This window comes from Phlebotomus argentipes, unplaced genomic scaffold (assembly GCF_947086385.1).
Source record: "Phlebotomus argentipes unplaced genomic scaffold, Phlebotomus argentipes genome assembly contig_17, whole genome shotgun sequence".
Lineage (NCBI taxonomy): Eukaryota > Metazoa > Arthropoda > Insecta > Diptera > Psychodidae > Phlebotomus > Phlebotomus argentipes.
In genome coordinates, this window is record NW_026776166.1 from 548,540 (window position 1) to 572,791 (window position 24,252).

The 24,252-nt window shown below is 38.3% G+C and overlaps 1 protein-coding gene across 3 annotated transcripts; it reads left to right on the forward strand.

The window, feature by feature from the left end:
* Positions 1-86: 86 nt before the first annotated feature.
* LOC132256734 (potassium voltage-gated channel protein Shab) lies at positions 87-23,029 on the forward strand. Of its 3 annotated transcripts, XM_059753253.1 has the most exons (11): positions 87-184; positions 949-1,483; positions 7,664-8,507; positions 12,368-12,504; positions 12,572-12,745; positions 13,064-13,087; positions 13,713-13,829; positions 18,902-19,825; positions 19,882-20,170; positions 20,876-21,114; positions 21,185-23,029. In XM_059753253.1, the coding sequence occupies exons 2-10, from the start codon at positions 953-955 to the stop codon at positions 21,028-21,030; spliced, it is 3,195 nt and encodes a 1,064-aa protein (XP_059609236.1). In that variant the 5' UTR covers positions 87-184; positions 949-952; the 3' UTR covers positions 21,031-21,114; positions 21,185-23,029. The 3 variants fall into 3 exon arrangements, with proteins under 3 accessions (XP_059609236.1, XP_059609237.1, XP_059609238.1); XM_059753254.1 differs by having other exon boundaries at positions 20,891-23,029; XM_059753255.1 differs by lacking the exon at positions 13,064-13,087 and having other exon boundaries at positions 20,876-23,029.
* The last annotated feature ends 1,223 nt before the right edge of the window (positions 23,030-24,252 follow it).

Below are 24,252 nucleotides of genomic sequence, written 5' to 3' on the forward strand. Positions count from 1 at the left end.
GCGGAGGCATCTGTGATGACGGAGCAACGAATTACCCACATGGGGCGCAGCAGGGCGGCGGCTCAGCGGGCGCGGCGGCGGGGAAGGAGGTGCGCTATGCCCCCTTCCCCTCCGTCTCCTCGCCCACCCACTCCAATCCGACCACAACTTGCCAGCAGGCGCCGCTACAGCGAGCACATTCCAGGTGAGCGCCACCCTCCCCTAATGACACTCCAAGTCCGGACACGGACTTTCCCCGCGGGACGAACCCACTAATTGCTCCCCACATTGCCCCTCGTAATCCGGCCAGCATGCCGAAAGGGCGGCTGAAATATTAAAATGAGATGTTGACACTGCATTGTTGACACACACCGCCAATTTGTGCGTCGGGAATATCGAATGAGCGTCACTCTTTGAGGGCGCCATTAATTGAATCTTTGTTGCTCCATCGCTTTCCCACTGCGGATGGTCATAATGATCGGAAAACGCACCTCTATTGGCATTCCACGGCCGATAAGCGGACATTCCGTATAATTCATACACTCTGTCATCGATTCTTCATTAAATGTGGCCCGAGTTGTGCTTGTTTTCAATTAAATCTGAGTCAATTCCGGAAATTGAATCAAACTACGCCCGCAGTTATGGATAAAATTATCAGCCAATGTTGATTTTAACTATTATACACTGAAAAAGTCGTTCAATGTGCTGAATTTTTTAGAGCTGATTGTAAATCTTTATTGGGGTTTTTTTTAATCAATTTGAAGTGATTTTTCTCATTTTCGCACATTCCAATTATAAATGTGCAGTCAAAAATGTAATATTAATTTAAATAAACAACAATTGATCTTAGAATTTTACGAGTCAAAAGATCTCGCTCAGTTTCTTGGAGAAGTCTCGGGAAATCCGTCTCACGCCCTTCACGCCGCAACCGCAAAGAGCTGAGTGCAGAGACGATCCTCTGTCTTGCAGGTCGATGTCCTCCATACCACCGGAGCCCTTCATGATACAACGATCCAAGGCGATGAATCGGCGCGTGTCGATAAACGTGGGCGGCGTGAAGCACGAAGTGCTGTGGCGAACCCTCGAGCGGCTGCCCCACACGCGCCTGGGGCGCCTGCGGGAGTGCACGACGCACGAGGCGATCTCCGAACTGTGCGACGACTACTCCCTCGTGGACAATGAGTACTTCTTCGATCGCCACCCGAAGAGCTTCAGCTCCATCCTGAACTTCTACCGCACCGGCAAACTGCACTTGGTGGACGAGATGTGCGTGCTGGCGTTCAGCGATGACCTAGAGTACTGGGGCGTGGACGAGCTGTACCTGGAGTCGTGTTGCCAGCACAAGTACCACCAGCGCAAGGAGCACGTGCACGAGGAGATGCGGAAGGAGGCCGAGAGCCTGCGGCAGCGCGAGGAGGAGGAGTTCGGGGACGGCAAGTGTGCCCAGTACCAGAAATACTTGTGGGAGTTGCTGGAGAAGCCAAACACGAGTCTGGCGGCGAGGGTGAGTATTTCTCCGTGACCCATTTCGATTCATCGACAGTGTGTGTGCATAAAATCGTTACGATTTGTTTTTTGGTAAGATCCACTTTTTTTCACCGCGTCAAGAAGGCTCCAATTGACGTTGTGGATTTCAGGAGGAAGGGAAATAGAGCGGCAAGTTCACCAAAGTTTCACGTTTTTTTTTTTATTTTTTGGGAAATCTCATTTCCGAAGCAATTTGGTTGCATTTTTCATGAGATGAAGTTTTATCGAAGGAAATGGGGTGATAAGGGCACGCAACAGAGCATCAAATATGTGGCTATATTTTACGCACTTACTTTCCATATATTGTGGCTCCTTCACTTCTCACCACTAATTAGGGCAATTGTGAAGGTCCTCCTTATTCCTGTGATTTCACATAAATTACTATTTTAGAATCATTAAAATTCCATTCGGCGCCACTCTTGTGAGAATTGCTACCACATGTCGCGTATGGAGGGAAAAATCAATGCCACACACGAGAGGCGGCGGAAAGAGAGACGCGGGAAAAATAAAGAGGTTATGTTGGGGTGGAATCTCACACTTGGGAGATATTTCGGGTGGATTTCAGTGGTGTTTGCCACACCCCGAGAGCCCATTCAGTACTACGCCTCGCAACCGTTCAGTGCAATCACGCTGATGGACTCTTTAGAATGCGCCTCACAGGCGAGAGGTGGCTTTAATGCCCTCCCGAGAAGGGGTTTGGCGCGGGAGCCAATGCACTCGATCTAATCTTTTTATGGTCTCATGGTCGCCCCCAAATGGGGAAGCCTCGGATGCACAACGCCCACAGCCTCACACCATCGCGACGAGTGCGATTTGATAAATCGCCTGCAATTTTCCCCCACATTGATTCATGGTACTTTTCTCTGCACTCTCTCATTGCATTCATTTGTCACGACGCTCACGGCGGCTCTCGCGGAGCTGCGATAGTGCGAGGCTACTGTGCAGGACGCGCGCAGAGTGAATAGGCGTATTTTGAAAATTGTTTTGTCGGACAAACGAAATATTTTGGCGCCGGATATAGCCTCAACCGGCGTCTTGAGAGACTAATAAAAAACACACACACACAAAGCGAGTGGTTAGAGGGTGTAATTTCCGTTTTCAACATCCTGTTGAGCTCCTTTCACCCCCTCCACCATTCAAGACAGAGTTACGCGGAAATATTCATTCACGTCAGATAAAAGAAGCGATACTCACTCTCGCTGAATTAGCTTCATGTGTACATTGAGCAGGATCCGAAACATACAGCAAATATTGAATTACATCGCCACCGCAGAGAAATACAACAGCGGGCGGTTGAATTGTCAAGAGAAGGTGGGGCAGTTTTGGCCACAGAGGAATATAGCTCAAATTCAACCGCATTTTTAAAGAGAATGTCTTTACAACCTCCTTAAAGGTGGTTTGAGGTAAATTCTACACCCTTTTCACGGCGGTTTTCGTCAGAGGAATGAGGCTTTGGCATAATTTACAGTGAGACAATCATCGCAATGCGTACAATTTTAATGGGATTTCTTGAAAGAATGCTTCGCTTACACTGAATTGCCACCACAATTGCTCTCCTCTGCCCTATCTGTCTTCCCGATTTTACACTGATGCAGTGAATAGAGAAGGATTTCATGATTAGAAGTACGGAAATTAAAAACTTTCACCTCACTTTCTTGCTCAGTACTTTCTTCGCTCATTAAATCAACCACGAGGTGGTGGTATCGACAAAGTTTCCCTATAAAATCTCTGTCAAAATGACGCTTTAATGGTGTGGCGGGGAAATGAGGGTGAATCGGCGTGTTTAAGGGATGATATAAGGCGTGTGGGGAATATTTGTGAGCCGCTGTGCGGCTAGACTTTTATTCCGTAATTATGCTTGAGCAAAGGGGAGCCATTTTGAGAATTTTCATCAAGGCTCAATAATAATTAAGGCTGAAAAGAGAAATCCGCTGAATTGATATCACGAAGGGTTGCTGGAGGAATTATTTAAATGACTCGCCGCGGTTTTGTTTCATCCATGACGTGGTCATGGTCCGATAGATGAAACTTTGGTGAAGTTGAAATTGTACATAAAAACACACTTTGGCTCTTTTCTCCCTTCCTTCTGCAGAATATAAATATAATATCGAAAATATGGTAAAAAAAAAAAATACGCAAAGCAAATCGCTTTGTAAATACGTTTCGCTGAACAACTAAACACAAGTTTAATTTTTTTAGTTGTCAATTGGCACAACACCAACAATTTACTGATATTGACGCAAAAATGTACAGCTTCATTTTTATCTTTCCCCCATTTAATGAAATTTATATTTGAAACAAAACAAAAAAACCATTACGCTTCTTTAAAACACTTTAAAACAATGAATTTTATTTTAAAGTTTTAAAACACATTTTTCCTCACAACAAAAGATACACAAAGAAAACAACAGTGAAATTACTCAAAGGAAAAATTAATGTTTTGCGCTACAAAGAATGACTCAACAAGTGTGAAATCACCATTTGACAATTGTTGAGAGAGCGAAAAGACATTAATTTTCGCCAATTGTCTCCCAGACTTAATATTCCTTGTTATTTTTTACTAAATGGAATGTTTAATATTTATAGATGGCATCATCACTAACTGTGGTCACATTAACAATATATAAATCCACAGAGATCGATGTTACTCGTTTCAGTGGCAAAGAAAATGGCATTCAAATTCCTTAGGCGTGTGAAAATTGTCTGAAAATTCTAACCCACATTGTCAAAAGAAATCCTCCCCAGTAACACTCCCCCTATCCTCTTTATATATTTTTTTCTGTTGTGTAACAAAATTTGTATGTGGAATTGGCACAGAGAATAGAAAGCAAAAATCAATGATATTGAGAAAATGCTTTCTAGAATTTGACTTACAATCAAAAAGTACTTGACGTTGTTTATCATCGTCGTGTGTGAGAAAATTAATGTTTTATGTATGGTTTCTGTTTTTTTCATTTTCTTTTCTTATCTCTGAGTTTCTTAGAAAATAAAATGTTGTACATATATAGTGAGAAAGAAATAATTGGAATTATAGTCAAAACCAATATGAAATTTTTGATTTTGATTTTTATTTTTTCTCTTTTTTTTCCCCTTCTATACCACTTTCTTCTAACTCCCCCAAACATTCCCAACTAACGTTCAATCCTGTTTTTTTTTTTCTCTCCAAAATGACAAAAGGATTTTTAATTGCAGTTTGAGCAAATATTGGAATGATTGGTAGAATCAACAGGGGGAATAATGATGTATTTCCTTTGCTAAATCACCTCAAGAGTAATTGAGAAAAATGTTGGGAATGGGCAGAAGCGATATGACCAGGCGGCAGGTGCTGTAGAATCCTCGAACAGTTTTTCAATTGCTGAAAACTGTGAACTCCGGGGAGAAGCAGCTACAACTCGTGATCCCCTGAATTCCTATATTCACGGCTATATTGGAATCACGACTATTTGCTGAGGTGCTTCTCTCGGAATTTCCCGCCAAAATGCTGGTGCGGACATTCACTCGGAGTTCAATCAAAGTCATTCGTGAGTTATTCCGTGCAAACCCAACCTTTTTGTTTCGAATGCTGAAATGCTAAACTATATATACTTCAAAAATATCACATTTTTTTTATTCAGTTCATTCTCTAACTTTCTCTCTCTCTCTCTCTCTTGCGTTTATGACCTTTTTTTACCGCCCGAAAACATTTTCAAAAAAAAAACAAACAGAGAAATCAATCAATTACCAAAGAAACACAAAGACAAATTTGAGATTTCCTTATTTTCTACATCATTTTCTATTTTTGAAAAATCTTCCAATCTCTAAATGAAGTTTCCAAAGAACAGTAAATCTTTCCATTTTATATCGCTCTTCTTTTTACCATTGCCAAATATGCTAAGAAACCCGTCATGACTTCTACCAAATGTGTCTCAAGAACGGTTTTTTTACCGATTTTATGGCATCTCAGAGTAATGCCAGATCTTCTTTCATATTATACTCAAAGCATTGAAATAAGCAGTAATTTTTGTTCCTCAGTAATTGAAAGAAAATGAAAGAAATTAAGAGATACAGAAACCGATATTTGCATTGATATTGAATGTTGAATTTTTCAATGTTTATACTCCGTCCACTTGCAAGAGTCGCTCGATTTGTGGTGTTTAGTTGACATGTAGGCAATCTTAGATGAGTAATGTTTCCTGTAATCTCTCACCCCAAAGGCACGTCCACCCTTAGTGAAATATATTTGAAATTTATCTCACATTTCTTTTTCGAGAAAAAAAAATTCCTCTCATTGATTTGTGTCACATCTTTGGTTGTTCTATGAAATGGGAATGATCACTGTTGTATTGTTTTGGCACCTCCACAGTCAATCCCTTGATCAGTTTCTTATCATTTCTTTGACACATTGAATGCTTCCGCTTCAAATGCTTGAGCTTCTATTTGTCACCTGGTAAACTAAATAATAATGTGCATGTTTTTCTACTATTGTTTCTACTATACACAGAATATACATAGCAATTTTTCATCTAGAATTCTGCACTCAACATTAACAAATTTAATCCATATGACAAGAAGCAAAAAAGAAAGAAACCATTTATAAACTATTCATTCCGACGCACATCACCAGCGTTGAATATAGTTTATAAATACATGACAAAATGTAGATTTCAAAGTGAGAAAAAGCGCTGACCAAAACAGTTCAACACGAAACTTTGTAGTGAAATAACACAAAAAGCCCGATTAAATGTCTTCTTTTGTTACGTTTTAAGCTTTTCCATTTGATTCCACGTCATAACGATGAAGTTTGATCAAAAATTCTGTCAGAATCACACAAGATAAGCAACCTGTAGATGCATAGAAAACACACGACACCACAACAAAACCACCCCTCAAAATCTCTCCCCAAACACACAACAGAAGTGTAGATCTTTCTAGATTATCATTTACCGTCTATTATTCTTTCTCTTTTCATTTTAGTAAATGTATTTTGTCCTTCTATCTATATTGAATTGTTATGCTAAATGTCAATGTGTAGATATTTTAATGGAATTTATGTTACTATCCTTCTTTTACTATCAGTCATGCCATCAGTAATGAGACAAAATTGACGCATTCTGCTTTGATTGGATGTAAAAATGTAATCTTTCTACTATGATTTCACTTCTGTTTCTTTTATTCTGTGTCAAAAAACAAACAACTATTGTAAAATAATATATGTGTTTCTCCGCGCAATGAATATCAAATGCAAAATTTTCAAATTTGAGAACTGATATTAATTAAAATATTCACAAATTTGACATATTATACAAATCTTTCTCTGAAAGTTGTCTTATTAATAACACAATTTTTCACCCTTCTTTTCACAACATCTTTCATCTGTCTTTTCATTTCAATCTTTACTCTTAATTTACACTTTTACTAAGTTCACAACTACAAACTAAATATTGAACAATATAAAATATTCTGTGATCGTCCATTGTCGCATAAAGAACAAAAAAAATATCTAATCAGCAAAGCACTGAAAGCTGAATATGAGAATCACTTTAATATCTTTCATGTTGTAATAAAATTAAATGTTTTTCCCTTTTGTGTTGTAACACATGTCGCTGCAGCAAGTTGTATCTAAGAGACGCTCTCAATTGTATTTTGCTATATATGACAGAGAGACAGATTTAATTTGATGAGAATATATGTCGACTGCAGACCCGACGCTATCATTCTTGACGGTTGACAACGTTTCACGTATCGCACTGTTCTGTGTGTGTGTCTTTTCATTCAGCGCCGTTTTGACTGTGCCAATTAGTAATAAAGGCATTTTCAAAGAAATGTTTTAACTGACGAAAAGTATTGCTGAGTCCACTTTTGAGCCACCAGTCGCTCTTCCAATCACGCCAAGAGAAGGGCTAATCGAGGATCGCAACTGATCGGCAGTAAAGTAGTTTGAATTCGCAATGTTAACTTGATCGTTTGAACGCGATCAGTTCCAACTCCATTAGCCCGTAGATCTTAATAACAAATTGCAATACATTTATGCCGTTTGATTGAGAAACGTACACTATTTTGCCTTCAATCTCACACTGATGGAGCAATATGTTTTTGTTAAAGATATAGATAAATTTGTAAATGTGATCAAATGGTATAAATGGTGCTTGAGCTATTTGTGAATCGACTCGCCTTGCAGGTGATCGCAGTGATATCCATCCTGTTCATTGTCCTGTCGACAGTAGCATTGACACTGAATACGCTACCGTCCCTCCAAGCCGACCACAATGGCACGCCACAGGACAATCCCGAGCTGGCGATGGTGGAGGCCGTCTGTATCTCATGGTTTACACTTGAATATGTATTGAGATTCAGTGCATCTCCGGATAAGTGGAAATTTTTCAAAGGCGGCCTCAATGTGATAGATCTTCTCGCCATAATGCCATACTTCGTGTCCCTGTTCCTGTTGGAAACCAACAAGAACGCCACGGACCAGTTCCAGGATGTGCGCCGGGTGGTGCAGGTTTTCCGCATCATGCGCATCCTGCGAATCCTCAAGCTGGCCCGCCACTCCACGGGCCTGCAGTCGCTCGGCTTCACGTTGCGCAATTCATATAAGGAGCTCGGTCTGCTCATGTTGTTCCTGGCAATGGGCGTTCTCATATTCTCATCCTTGGCATACTTTGCCGAAAAGGATGAGCCCCAAACCAAATTCATATCCATTCCTGAAACATTCTGGTGGGCCGGGATCACGATGACCACAGTGGGGTACGGGGACATCTATCCCACCACTCCGCTAGGAAAGGTCATTGGCACGGTGTGTTGTATATGCGGCGTACTGGTAATTGCTTTGCCCATTCCCATCATCGTTAATAATTTCGCCGAATTCTATAAGAATCAGATGCGTAGAGAAAAAGCTCTTAAGCGTAGGGAAGCATTGGATCGGGCCAAGCGCGAGGGCAGCATCGTCTCCTTCCATCATATCAATCTAAGGGACGCATTCGCCAAAAGCATGGATCTCATTGACGTCATCGTTGACACAGGTGAGCCATTTATACTTATCATACACGCGCCAAGTCCTCCTGGCGTTGCTTCAGTTCGACATGCATTCTAGCTGTGAGATAAATGGTATTGCACCTCTTGAAGAACCTCCAAGAACTCCCCTTCTATTCAGAACTAAATACGATGACAACTATAAGGAAAATGCATGCAATTTTAAGCCATACTATTGATAGCATAATTCAGTAGCCCCGCCCCTTTGTTAGCCCCGCCCTCTCACATTGCGTCCACCATTCTCAAGAGGTGAAATACAATCGTATTCAGCAACTCGCTGAACTGAAGCATAGCCAGAGTTTCTTGCCAAAGTTATTAAAGGTAATATAGAGTCCCAAACAGAAAGTAAACACTTTCTCATACAAGATAGTCTGACTTACCCCAGGGCAATTAGCTCAATCCCAAAATCCCTATTTATACAATGTAAAAGAGCTTAACTAGTGAATCTATAGATGGCATGATAGAGGATTGAAAGTAACGTTTTCATTTGTGACCCTGTCTGTGCTGTTTGTGTGTAAAATCCTCTTTTATGATTTACTGTGACATTCTTCCGTTTCTTTGTTTATTGTGTACCTTTCTATCCACCCTGTAATCTATGTGTGTCTCCTTTATACTTGAGATAAATCAACTCGCTAAACACATCAACATTGTAAACATTATTTCTGCAGAAATTTATCTTAGACTTTATATGAGATGGATTTTTTGCAGTTCATTGATTTAGAAATATATATAATGAAAATGTTGAGTGACTATAATTGGCTTCTTTTGCTAATGAAATATAAATGCATTAGGGCAAACCGGCCGACTGTCAGATAGAAGAAAAGAGGTGTAATAGTGCATGTCTCCAAGTTGATGATATATTTTCCCCTGAAGATGAAAAAAATCTAGACAATATATATAGAGAATTGTATACCGAAAATACTGTAGAGAAACACACACTCGAGAGTGAAGTATAAATATTAGATTATGTCAAAGAGAGGACACAAAGGAGATAAGAGTTGTGTAAAACAAATGGAGAAAGGTGTAATAATACATTTTGAAGTCGTGTCTATTCTTAGAACGTAATTACTTAAGCATCAATTAATATCTAATTAAGATTAAAGCATGTTGTTAAGTAAACAGAATGAATGTGGAAACTTTTCTCCAGCCACGTGAGGAAGACAAACAAATGTGTATTTTTCACTTGAATTATTACAGAGCTTTTTGTCAACTTTCCAATAATATATATTTACGGTGTTTGGAGACGCAGAAAGAGTGGCTGAAGAAAGGAATGTATCATCTTGTGAAAGTAAATCCATAAGATACTTTTCCTAGGTATTTTTTCTTATTGTTGTCACAACTGGAATAGTAAATGGGTTGAAAGGCGGAGAATGCATACGGAAAAGTTTTATGACAAAAGTTTTTGAATTATTGAATAACATACAGCATAAACTGTAGCTCCACATTCTCTATGATAAACATATAATTTTTGTATATTTATAAAATCTCAAGTAATGCCGCTGACTAGATAAAATAGAGAGAAAGAAAGTCGTGGAAAGTCTGTCGTGGCATCAAAATTGTACATGTGACAGAAATTATGCAATAAGGACATTTTCCCTCCCCCCATTCTAGTGAATGTACAGAAAATGATTCATTTACACATCATTTGCACAACAAAACACACTTGAAACATACACAAAAACTCTCATCAGACCCAATACAAGATGAAAACAAGAGGTTGACCACTTCCTAACCAACGTTAAGACGGTTATTATTTCTCTTGACTCACCACAGGTGACCAATGTGTCCTCCTTGAACCGCCCCAGGAGACCTTCGACACACCACTAACACAACGCAGACAACGCCTTTCAGCACGTGTTCAAGAACTTAATAAAAATAACTATTCCGACGCTGATTATGATGCCACATCATCAACTAGATAGTCCCCAATTTTTTACATCACTGAGCAATGTTACAAAGTACTCAAAGATATGCTTATCTTATGACAGAACATTTGTTAAATCGTTAAGGAAAACCGGGCGGAAAAGGCGATATTTTCGTCCGCCACGACGAATTAACGTCGTTGAGTTTGTTTATAGAGTAAGAGCAATTGGCTAAAATCCCCACAATCACGAAAAGAAAAATGTAAGAAATCCAAAACTACCAACATAACTGGGATGGTTTATAAACACAATCGTAAGAAGCCAATTAATTACTCTCTCGAAGAAAGAATTCGTCCACAGCCATAGCAAAGCTTTTTATACTATCTTGTTGACAATTTTATACGTCAAACATACTTTCAAAAAGTTGTGTAAACGTTTATATTGTGACGTAAGCTTTTCACAGAAAAAAAACAACCAAAGTCCCGAAGAATTCGAGGATCTTTAAAACGTGTTATATGAACGTGTAAAGTAAAGAAAAAATTGCGCTGAAAATAAAATTGCTGTGTGTTCCCTGCCTTACAGATATTTTAACCAAAAAGGAAATATTGAAAAAAAAAAATTTAGTATAAATACAACTTAAGCAGAAGAAGCAATCACAATGATTAGATAGTCAAAATAAAAAAAAATGAATCGTAAGCATAAGTAAATAAGCTCTTACTTTGAAGAAAATCAATTATACATCAGAACGGAAGGAAACCTTTTACGGATTAATATGAAATATACCAGAATTTTGAGATTATGCGTAAATAACTGTGGATTGAAGTAGATAATATTGTGACAATGTCATACTAACTTGGAGTCAAATCGTAACATTTATCAAATCTGCACTTTATAGGAAAGATTATTAAATATATGATCTAATTTTTGTATAAATAAGAGTATATTTTGTACATATGAAACAATGTTATCGAATTCTCAAGTATAAAAGAAATCTTGTACACTTTTTCCAGAAAAGAAACAGGCAACAAATTTTTTCTAGACTCGTTATGTTCTGTCAGAAGAATTAGTTAGAAAGAAGCAGCTAAAGAAAACATATAGAAAAAAAAGCAGACATACTCATCTGTTTAGCGAGTTCTTTGACAAAAATGTTCACTATTTACTGACACTGTGTTCTTTTCCTTTTCATCTCTTTTCTTTTCTATCTGTCTCTGTGTATAAATAATTATATATATATGATGAATCGTCGACTTTTTATGTGTATAGAGAGTTCAACTTAGTCGAAGAATTTTCCTTTGCAACTTATTGTTAACTAAATGTGTACTAAAAGTAAACATTACAACTAACATTATATTTAAACAACAATGAACAATGCAAAACAGACTTTTTCGAATCGTAACTTAAGACATTTTAAGAGAAAAGAAAAATGAAATAAATGGTGACATACCTGAAAATATAACTTGAGATTTTCCAATTGTAATATCATTTTGAGCACTTGATGGCAGAGCTTTTTTTCTAATTCAACAGAATTTGCCACTTTTCCTAATGCTTTATCTAATGTCATTTCCTAACATGATTAAGTTTTCCCCCGTAAAATCGAATGTCAAGTCTAAATCTGTGGTTTCAGGAAAACCATTTTCTTGAAAATTCCTCCTAAACTTGATCTTGTTTCGAAAAGTGTTCCAAGACAAACTGTACTTTTGAAGGCTTGAAGACCGCCTTAAGAAAAATCTCGCAATATTTACACCTACATATATAATTCTGTGCTTTTGTGATGCGTCTGTATTTTATGTCGTCTCTGTTCCTTCTGTCATGTTCTGTATACAAGCGCCCCATAAGTATATGTGAAGACTTTATCCACTTTAAAGTACGAGACGTGAGAATTGATGAATCCTAACCTGAACTGAACATGGATACTTAATAATTCCTCCATATGCAATCGAAATGAAACAAATTCTTTGGCCTGACGCGCTCCCCGGGGTCGCCCACAGGACACAACCTCTCGCAAACTGATGGCAACAGTACCGAGGGCGAATCTGCGTCCGGAAGGAACCCGGCAATCACGGGAACGGGCTGCTATCGCAATTACGATCACGTGGCGTCACATCTGAGGAGTAATTCGTCTCAGGTCAGTGGGCGGGGCTTGAGAGTGGGCGGAGCCAAGGCTAGACTGACGAATCGCGCTCTCTCCGCAGGGAACTGGAGCTGGACAGGCACTGGATGTCGTGCCGCAGTACAGTCCACTGCTGCAGCGTCGTCTCATGGAGCGAGATCGCCAGGAGATGGATAATGAGCTGGATGAGAGCCAACCGCTGACGCAAAATGACACGCCGGTTCACAATCCCGTGCAAATGATGGCAACCAGAGCGGTGAGTGTGAAGTCACTTCTCATTTTCCACCACAAAATGCTCTTCGTCTTTTATTTCTATTACGATCCATCGAATACCATTATGAAATATTGTCAACCGTAAGCAAAAGGATAGATCTCTTTGTCTAGTGTTATCTTAGTTGTCTTCTGAAATTACGGAATGATTCATTTGACCAATTGGATTCCTTATAGTGTAGATCTTTCTTTGGTGGATTAAGCAATCTTTGATTTTTCTCCAATTTCAATGTGATATTTTAACCACTCACTAGGAAATGTGTTAAAAGCAAATCATACTTCTTTCTATTCACACTGTGCTTAGTACTTTCAGCAGAGGACAATAGAGGTATCTCAGATAGAAAATGCAATACAATCTTTATTTTTCAATACATAGTAACGTAATAAGTATCAGTTTCTTTTCAAAATATTCTATAACACTTTTGCCTCTTTGTTATAGCTTTTGGTTAAAACGAATGAAACTGTTGGCACAATGAGAAGTCTTTCTGGTAATTTGTAAAGAACATTTTTTTCTCAAATTGTCCCTGAAAAAAAAGGCAACAGTTTACATTCAAACAATCCTGTAAATATCGAGGAGTTAAGAAGATGAAATAATTTTTGCATGAAGCTTTATATTTTAATATATACAAAATGCCCATCAAAATATTACAGAAATATTAAGGAAAAGAAGACAATTTGTAAAGAATATTATATCTCGGAATGTTGCTAATGCTTCGCTAAGTCCTGTAATTCCTTTGCAAGATGCGCACAATGTAAGAAGAGTATATAACGTTATATTTTCCAATAAGTTTGGAGATTGAAGGAAGAGCTTCAGCTTGGCGCCTTTTTACTAGCTTTTCCCAACCCGCTGAAACCAACTTGTTATCGCCGTTTATTGTCCCGAATGCCCTTGACCACGCGTAGGATTCCACGTAGATCTGTAGTTTTGGTTTTGAACTAACAACCCGTTTTAGGAGGTGGCCGAGCTTCGGCGTCAAGTGGCCATGGAGCAGCCGCCCAATGCGAAGAACAAAGACAGACCAGAGACTGAAGTACCGACAGAGTTTGAGTGTTGTTTTTGTACGTCCAAGGTACTGTCTTTCGACTCTATTTCGCCAAAGTGCAACATTAAACAGTTGTTTCTGTTCCTTAATTTCTCGACCGACTCTACATTTTACACATTCACACCTCCTGAAATTAATTACAAGCAAACTTTTCGTCTTGCATCCACAAAATTTGTAGCACTTCCGCATTTGATTGTCTCTCTGTTAAGGACTTTATGTGCAATTACGCCACGTGGCCTCGTAATTACTTAATGTTGATGCTTATCTATGTTGCATGACAGAGGCACGAATGTAACCCAACTAATAAATTGACTCAAAATGTTTGCATGCAGCTCACCCGATTTTCCCCAAATATTGATACATACCGACAGTTTTAACTTCAACTATACCTTCTGCCAACTGTTAATTTTCAACGGCAACTTTAATTTGCTGATGGTCGTGACGGTTTGAATTATTTTTGGCAGAATTGACAAACTTTTCATTGGAAAATTGAGTGAGGCAAATTTTTGGCAAAATTATTGTTCCGGAACAAATGAGATTGTGTTGGCTTTTTTTTATTACCATGCAATTAAATGCAGAGTTTGCAGTGGAACTTTTATAGCTTTATTATGTGCTGCGTCAAAGTGGGCGTGGCATCTACAAGGGAGGGGCTCCCGATGAGTTTTGTGGAAAGCGTCTGAGATCGATTTTGAGTAACTTTCTCGCTACATTCGTGGGGTTTGAACTTAAATTGGTAATGTGAGTTGCAAAATATCGCGTTCAAACATTGTGTAGTAAGTGTTATTGTCGAGAAATCGCTATAAAAGCTCTTCCCTATTAAACTATCACTATCAGCAAAATCATCATAAACCCTTTATGTACATAAGGAAAATCAATTTATTTAAATGAGAATCCTCTTTGAGGCAGAGGAAACACTTTATATGCACTCTTTTGTCTTTGCCTTTAAAGGCAATCAATACTGCATTTCCGCAGGATCAAAGGAAGACGCGATATCACAAGTAAAGCGTGAACATCTCGATGCGAACAGTATCACATATTCAGAGAGAGTACAGAAATTCATTTCAAAGTTCCTCGCATAACTCTGCCATCGATTACAAATAACATAAATTATCAGGAAGTTTAACTGTGCCCTGTTTGGTTGTACATCCTTGCTGGAATGTGTGTGCCCATAAATTATTCCTGCACAGGTTTTGCGTCTAGAAATAATTAAGAACTCCCAGTGGAGGCGCCCAGTGTATGGAATTCCGTGTTTCTGTCCAGTGCCGGAAAGTTTGTTCTGCTGTGTGCGTGTGTGTGTGTGTGTTGGGGGTGAGATTTATATAGAAAGCAGCTTAGATAGGAGGGCAAATATGAGGGAAAATTTCACTGCCGGAAAATGCATTTTCACGAGTACAAGAGAGAGAAAATCCTGAAATTTCCTCTAAATAAAATATATTAACATCACATCGTGCTAACATTGTGTGGAGTTATTGCTGAGTTGTCTGTTCTTTCGATGGTTGTGTGGGATGTTTGGGATTTTCGGACGCAAATGCTCAGCTGGCGCAATTTTATAAAAGCGCGCAATGTTGTATGTACATATAATACTAACATGATTGCTTCCTTGTTGCCATGCATTTGCTATCAAGATGCTGACGGCGATTGAAGCAATGCGGGGGGAGACAGAGAAACACGCAATCTTTGCATTCTTGGACTTCCTGCAAAATTCTCACAATGCATCAAATGGAGAAATACTTTGTTCTCTGCCTCCCCATGACTAAACACCTCCACAGAGCTTAAAGCTCAGCGTCTTCTAACCGCAAGACTAACACACCGATAAAAAAAAGTTAATGTAATTACTGTGTCGCACACTGTGCAAATTGTCGTGCAATCACAAATTGCCACCCTTTTTCCACCCCATTGATTTTTCCTCCTTCCCTTTTTTTTACACCCAGAATAACCAAATAAAGTGCAAGTTGGAATATCCGTTTTATTTATTTTCTTTTTCTCATTTTGCATATTTCATTGGGTGATTTTATATTTTTGCGCGGTGAGAGAAGAACTTTTCAGGTAAATTTAAATGGAGCAAGCATATATAAAGATCAAATGACAAATTGATGTTGTAACATGAAAAACACACACACCAAAGTGAATGTGGAACAAATCGAAATGCTTATCGTGCAATTTTCGTTTTCACCATTTAATCAATGTGTTAAACTGTGCTCAAACCTGCTAATTACCACTTTACTTCCTCTCCCCCTTTTGCAGAATAAATTGTTTTCTTTCTCCATGGAAATTAAATATGCCAATCAATGGTGAAAGGTTGGCAGGGAATATTTCACCGACCACTTCTCAAAGTCTCTCCCCCCTACTATGTTTCACTAAATTGGTGTTTAATGCAAAGTTATATCTTTATTATTATAGTTTCTCTTCTTTCATTTATTGCATCTGACAATCGAAATCCCTTTGCAGGGAACCGGAAACTGTCGCGGTGAATGCATTCCACTCAGGAAAAAGAGTGTGTAATCGTCGTTGTCACAAAAAGCTGACGAAATGCCCATTCGACCTGTCACTGAAAGCTCCGAATTTAGCCGTTAAAGTAGTGTCAGAGCTCATCAAAAGGATGTGACAGTGCGGCAGAACGACGATCCTTTCGCACTCCTCTAGTCTCGCTCTAGCCTAGAGACGAGACACGCACACACTAACCGAGAAAACAGCCCACATTGTAACCTTATTTCACTCTCTCTTCTTTACCACACAAAATGCCTCCTCAATTGTATCACTTTTGATAACCAGAAAAAATTTAGCTTCAAGATTCTTATGACACAAAAATTAATTTCAAATTATCAGGTGAGTTTTTAATTTTATGTTATGTTGCTTTTTTTTTCACCAATGATTTATCAATTTTCCGTTCTCTCAATTTCGTGATGTTTTTGTGCATTTATCGTCAGTCACTTTGTTTTTTTTTGTTTAACTCTCGAAATAATCACAAATGTGACAATTGTGTGCTTTTATGTGAAATTTTCACTAATTTCCACATTATCCTCAATTTATATTCTCATTTTATTTCCATTTTACCTTGTTTCGTACACTGAAACTTCAAATTCTCATAGCAATTATACCACAATTTTCAAATGTGTGTAACTCGGGAAATTCGCCCAGATTCTATTGTTGCTTACAATGGAAAATGAAACTGGAGGAAATCAAATTTCACAGTATGAGGATGCAAAAACCACAACTTTAACCAATTTCAGCAATTTTCAAGCTATTCGAGCGCATTTTCTCCCCATTCTCATATCACATTTTCCATTCCAGCGAAGCATTTTCCTCTTGTACAGCAAACAAATGGGACTCGGTTTTTGCCTCTGAGATTTACGCACTGGAGCAGAGGGAATTCCACTTGGAGATTCCCACAATTGCGCGTAGAGAATGCATGTAGACAATGGCCCATCGCTGGCCAGCCCAATTGCCGCCTCGCGCGGAAAATCGATACACTCCCTCGACAGCCTCTGTGCGTGTATGTATTTCTGCGGCAGCAACTGATGCCAATTATTTGCGTGAACTGAAGGAATGACTGTGAGAGAACCTCTTGCCAATTCAATGTTATTAAGCCGGTAAAGTTTGCGGCAAGAAGCACCAGAGAGAGAGTGTGATTGAGTGCGAGAGAGAGAAAATTCCCCTCACGAAGAGCCCCCGAAAAAAAAGCTCCTTTCCACACTTTTCATGTGAATGTTTTATTGCATCTCTCACCCGAGCACACGAAATTATGCTGACCAAGAAAAAAAACACCTTTTCAAGTGATTGATTAATCAATCATTAACACACGCTTTTCTCATTGAGGGACTTTTGTGCTTCATTTTCTCTAACGAGTGGAAATACATTTTTCTGCCCCCGAAATGCCCTCCAGGAATTTCCCATCAATTTATGCCTTTTTTCTCGCTCTGCAAAGACGTTTACTTATGAACCTGGATTTTTTCTCCACATTATAGTGCAAAAAGTGGTGTCGATTCGAGTAAGAAGGTGCAGAATTAAATGCCTCAATCTAAACAAGATTTCTTGTGAATACTTAAAACATTGAAGCTAAAGAAATTCTAAGCATGAGATCTTTCTTCTGATTCTATTATTTATTCTATAACTTTATCTATTTCTTTTAATAATATCAGTTACTGTATCAACATTAATCCTATGGTTGTTATTTGTGTACAATAAGTTTGTCATCAATGACCATAACCTTAGCAAATATTTGATTTTCTCTTATCTCCTTCCAATCAAAACAATTCTAGTAATTTCCCATATTCCCCAAATTTATCTGCAGGAATATTGAGTTAATATTTTCATCAATGCGTAATAAAATAGGCAATAAACTGGATAATCGAATAGCAAAATGTTGGCAAAACAACTCATTCTACAAAATTAATAAAATATTCCACTGAATTTAATGCATAAAACCCAAAAACCACTTAAATTCAATTACATTCGCTTCAATATTATGGGATTAAATTAATGACATGTAGATTTTTAATCCCACATTGCTAATAATCGATGCATGTTCCATTGCTAATTATTTCGTAGTTCAGAATTTATTTAAATTTAACTACAAATTATAGTCAAATGCCAGATCTTGTAGAACAACTCTTGACTCAAGTGTATTGAATAAAATAAACTTTACATGTAGGATTTCGCTTCCATTGCACCACTTTAGCTAATCCTCTTGATAGCATATTGATTTGGAATAGTTTCTCTAGCAGTAATCCGCAGATTGAGCCATTCGGCTTCAGCTAAATGCAAGTAATTGTTTTTCCAGAGCGAAAGCAGCGCAGAAAACTTTGGTTTTTATGCATTTGCTGTTTTAAAAAAAAAGCCATTATCTCTTTATCCACTGCACAGCGAAATGAATTTTCACTCTTTCTCTCTGCGCTTCTCGAATTAATGCATGTGCGAAATAAAAATTCCATAAGCCTTGCATGATGTAAATACGTTGCGTCCGTTTTGGTTTCCTATTTTTTTTATCTGTTTACTGTCTAGCCGAAAGAGTTATAAATCCATGGAGATTTCACTTTATCCTCTCTGGTTTTTGTCTTCTTGCGAAATATGGCATGGTTGGTCATGTTGTACATCAACAGGACTTGCGTGATTTCATCGATGCCGAGGGTCTCATGCCACTGCCCACGTCGGACTTCAACTTCCCAGTGTCGCTGGAGATGAAATCGCTCAGCAGTCGCCAGAACGGGGCGTCGCTGGCTCTGCAGACGCCGCCGGCGTCGTGCTTCAGCACGGTCACGCTTCCGCTGGAGACGCCCTTGCGCGCCTACGGAACGCCAACGGCCACGTCGATGGGCGCCGCGGCGAACGGCGATCTGGCCAGCGTGGACAGCTCAGACACGTACGCAAGCTGCCAGACGCATCCGTTCCACTCTCAGGGCGATCTCACGGCGGACATGCTGGACGCCGTGTGCGACTTCGATCTGGAGACCAACAATCTCTACATCAACCCACTGGAGGCGCGCTCGCAGGTGAAGAAGTCCACGTCCGGAGACACTGCGCTGAGGAATCTGGGCGCCGGCACGCTCGAGGAGGATTTCCAGACGCTGCAGCCGATGGCCTTCGAGGCGCCAGAGCGCGGAAGCAGAGCCAGTTTGGGCGAAACACCGAGCGTGCCGAAGCACAGGAAGACGCGTTTCCAGCAGCAGAGTCTCAAGTCCAGGACGCGCTTCGAGGATGCGAAGATATCGCAGGAGAGCCTGAATGAGAAGGGGAAGAAGAATCGCAGAGCTTCCTTTATGCCCGCCAAGAGTCTCGCATCGGCGACGAAGCTGATCAATCAGCATCTCTTCGGGATTCAGAGTTCGAGCCCCAAAGCGAAGGGTGAGGCCAAGCTGTCGTCCTCGATTGACTCCATCGACTCGTCGCCTCAGCTGGAGTCTCATCGGCGCTCCAAGTCGATTCTCAAGAACAAGACGGACGCCGTGAAGGCGATGACTGATCCGGAGAGCGAACGTCTCCTGTCCGACAACATGTCAGGATCGGGAGTGTCGGACAACGGAACGGTGAGAAGCCGGCGTAGAATCCCAGCCTCGCCTCTAACTCTTTCGATTCTCCACAGATTGAAGCCGACTACTCGCCCAATCGCATCGTCATTGCGCTCTCTTCGACCTCAATGCTGCCCATGGCCAAACATCGGCCGCTGCTGCAGCAGCGCTCCGTGCCAACGTGTCCCAGCACGTCGTCGCCCCAGGCGAAGCCTACCAAGTTCCAGGTGCCACGATATCCGGAGGAACTTCTGGTGAGACAGGGCAAGTCCACACTCCAGCGCAGCATGGGAATCCCTTCGTACATCGACAACTTCTCCGGCGACGCGAAGACGGACTCTGTGCTGCGCGACAGTAGCCTAGGTAGGTTCTAGCACCTTTTTTCACTCAAATAACACACAAATATTTGCACAATACACTGAGCCTGAAGTCCACCGTCGGCTTTGCACCGTTTCTAGCCTCCAGGACAAAAGGGATAAAAATAATAGAATGCATTGAAAATGTACCCATTTTGACTACATTTTCTTTATTTTATCGTTGTTTATTTTTAATTATAGATATTAACGGCACAAAATAAGAAAAGTCTCTGACACAAGCGCAATCTTCATTACATTAACAATGTTTCGGCTGTTCTCTTCAACACTCAAGAAGCAGAAGCACTAAAAGCATTTCTTGTGCCACTCATAAAGAATTACCAAACTTTTCCACAAACCTTTCATCGCTCTTAACGTGATAACGTTGAATACGCAAATGCAATCAGAAGAATCACTGAAATATTTCTGATTTTGTAGTTCAAAAAAAAATCTGTATTTTTTCAAACATTTAATTGACATTCAATAGTTGAAACGGACTGTTGACAATCCAATATTCTACATTCTCTACACTCTTTTCAGGATTTCTTTCCCACTTTTCTGCTATATACACATTCTTTTGCTAACACTGTCAGCTTTGTCAGCAAATGCAATTGATACGAATCTCGGAATTTTCACCTTTCCACTCACAGCAATATCAACACAGACAAATTGGCTGCACATGAGACACTAATTTGCACAACATTGTCAATTACAGCTGGAATTTTTACAGAATCCGAAACGGCATTCACCGCCGCGTTTCCATCGGCGTCGGGAGCGAAAGGTGATAAAGATGAGGAATTCAATTCCGGTGACGAGAGCAGATCGCTGCTGCGTGGAAATTCCACGGAGAATCGCGATTCCAGTTCGTAGCATTGAAAAGTGTGTGCGAATCACGATTAACTCCACAGATTGTCTTTGCGACGGAAAATCAATTACGCCAAATAAAGTGTATAAGTAAGTGAAACGACGAATAGAATAGAGAGAGAGAAGATGCGTCGCAAACTAATCTTATTGTGTCTCGAAGACGAACAACAAATCGTCACTTGCAATGATATCTATTTCATTTGGACGCGTTTGTTGAAGAGCGACACTCGCCCGAAGGATATAAACTTTATCTGTTGAAAGCAATAAAATTTCTATATATTGAAAGAACATTTTTACGTATACTCATAAATCCAAAGGATGACTTCTGTTCCGACTCAATATTTTGTCATACAAAAATTCTTTCACCACACACAAAAAAAAGACTCTTTTCTTTTTGGATCACAGAAATACTGTCAATTTATGCAAGAACAACAACCAATACTTTGGCAAAAACAAAAAACAAAACATTAAGAAAAGCACCTAAAATAGTCGGAAGTAAAATATTAAAAAAAAAATGTGAGCAAAAGAGAAATTCATAGAAGAACAGACATTGAAAATGTTAACGTGAATGATGGCTTTTATCTGTGATTATATTATAAAAGAAGAAAAAACAAAAAATAATTATATAGAGAGAGTTAAAGAAAATATAAAACACAGAATAATAGAAAAGTCTAATATTAGAAAATTAGAGAGATGTGAGATGAAAATTTATATATCCTCTCCCATAAGGATGTAAACTATTTGATGTTTTTATGTTATCCTGCATAATAATTATTATTACTTGATTTAAAGTTTACCTCTAAAGTGAATAAAAACAATTAGATTTACATTAGGATAGTGATTATGAAGATGAAAAACAATAAATTAAATATCAAGTTTTTTCAAAATATAAATTTGCCTAAATTCGGCATCGCTCTAAATTCGCTGCCAAACTAATAAGAGAGAAAGAGAGAGAAAAAACATTCACAAAATTATTCGAATTGAAAATGTTGTATAAAAATATCAAAAACAAGAAAAAGTGAAGGAGAAAATTGGTATATCATGACGTAAAAAGATGTTTTTTATGCTTCAAAATATTCCTCGACTCGGAAAGAAGGTAAGAAGAAAAACAATCTACGAAACAGTTATACAAGGAAAATACTTCAAGAATATTACTAGGCGCGGTTTTTTCTTATCACAACTCACCAAAAAAAAAATCACTTTTCTTTCAAATTTTCATCTTTTTTCAAACTGCGGCAAGGGAAAATCAAAAATAAGAATTTTATCTCAATGAAAAATTAAACCTCGAACATTTCTAGCGAACACGATAAGGCAAAACTTCATATAAATACATTTTTAAATTTAAAAAACAAAAATGCTGCCGAACAAATTTAAGAAATAACATCACAATTTATACACAAATCTCTTCAAATAGAAATAATACGAAATAACCGTAAAGTTACACAAATCTAGAGAAATAAACGTTTAGTTTTAGTTTCACTTTGTTTTTTTTTTCTTTATTACTTTATGGAATAAATTACTGTTGGTTATTTTTTCAATGTCAAGCACAAAAAGATATTTATATTTTTTTTTCTTTGTATGTAAAATTTTAATGTAATTTCGAAATGACTATAAATTGAACGAGAAAGAAAAACTTATATAACAATTATAAAATAGATGAAATTTTTAAAAGATAAAACCATTCCTTTGCTTAGAGTAAATAATGAAAAAAAATATACATAATATACAACTTTGTTTTTATAAAATATATTTAAATATATATATATATTGAGAAATTACCTTCTATACTTCTCAAACGGCAAAGCGACAAATATGCAAAATCTATTAGCAAAGTATTTTCAAGGACAAGATATAACAAAAAAAAAACATTTTGAGATGGATATATTATATATTAAACTAATCGTGGAATATTGCTAAACTTGCAGAATTGATCAATATATTGATTTTCAGAGGAGTTTTTCGCGGATTTCCTTTTTGATACCAATAGTCTCACAGGTCACAGAGAAACATGGGCGGAAGAACCACATTCATATTAAATTAGCATTAGCGATAGCATATAACGGAAAAACTCTAGTGGATACTGCGAAAAAAAAATAATGCCAAGGAAGTGGACGAGATCAGCCAAAGTCTGATTATGAGAGACATATCACTAAAACACTCATTTACACTATAAATTATATACATTTTGACATTGAACTTCATACGTTAGTGCGGCTGAGAACTCATAGAAGGGCATCGGAATGGGAGAGGTTGCAATGCAATGAAGAAAAAAACCAGCGAATGGCAGTGGAAATTACCTTTGCTGTGCACTTTTCCGGGCTTGAAGTGCATTCAGTCTCCGGAGTTGCTTCGCATGTCTTTGAATTCCTCCCCCCAACATTTTCACTGCCCCGGAAAATCGCACAGCAGAGGAAAAGGTCACATTGAGGAGAAAAAGAGGCCACCAAGAATGGTTAAACCATGATAAAAGTGAGAGGAAACTTGAAGAGAGAGAGAGAAAAAAGTAAATTTTATCAATTCATTGCATATTTCAAAAGAAAAAAAAACACACAAAAAGGATTGAAAAAAATACTAAGACAAAAAAGAGTAGAATTAATAAGTAGAAATCATCATGATATATTGTACATGTATATTTACAATCATAGAAATGATTAGGGGTGGAAAAATAAGCTGTTCTGCAATAATGGTGAAAAGAAATATTAACTAAAGAATATTGTGACAATTCAACACAAAATCCAAATGTATATGGCTAAAGAAAATCGGAAAACTACAAAACATTTGTCGCCCTACAATGTTATTAATAAAAAGAAATCTATGAGAAAAATTACTCACTTTCCATGATTGTTTGAAGTTGAAATTCTTGCTTTTCCCCCAACAAACAAATCCATTAGAGCTCAATTCAAAGGTAAGAATTTGAACCAGAAAGCTTTAGAAGTAGAAAGAATAGTTTGCCAAATTGATATTTGCAAGCTTGCAATGTTCCTGACACAATTTTCTTAGACATTTCTAAGTGAAAACGGGCCAAAAACAGTCTTGAGCACAAACAACAATCTTGTAATTATGATCTTTTCTTTATTTTCGTGCACAATATAAATAATCATACAGATATAATACAAGTTTAGTTGTTATACCAATTTTTATCTCTGGATTACACATTCATAAGTTTATGAATATAGTTTTTAATAGTAATAAATACTCTCTTCTCTCATATTTCCTACAGTCACTGTC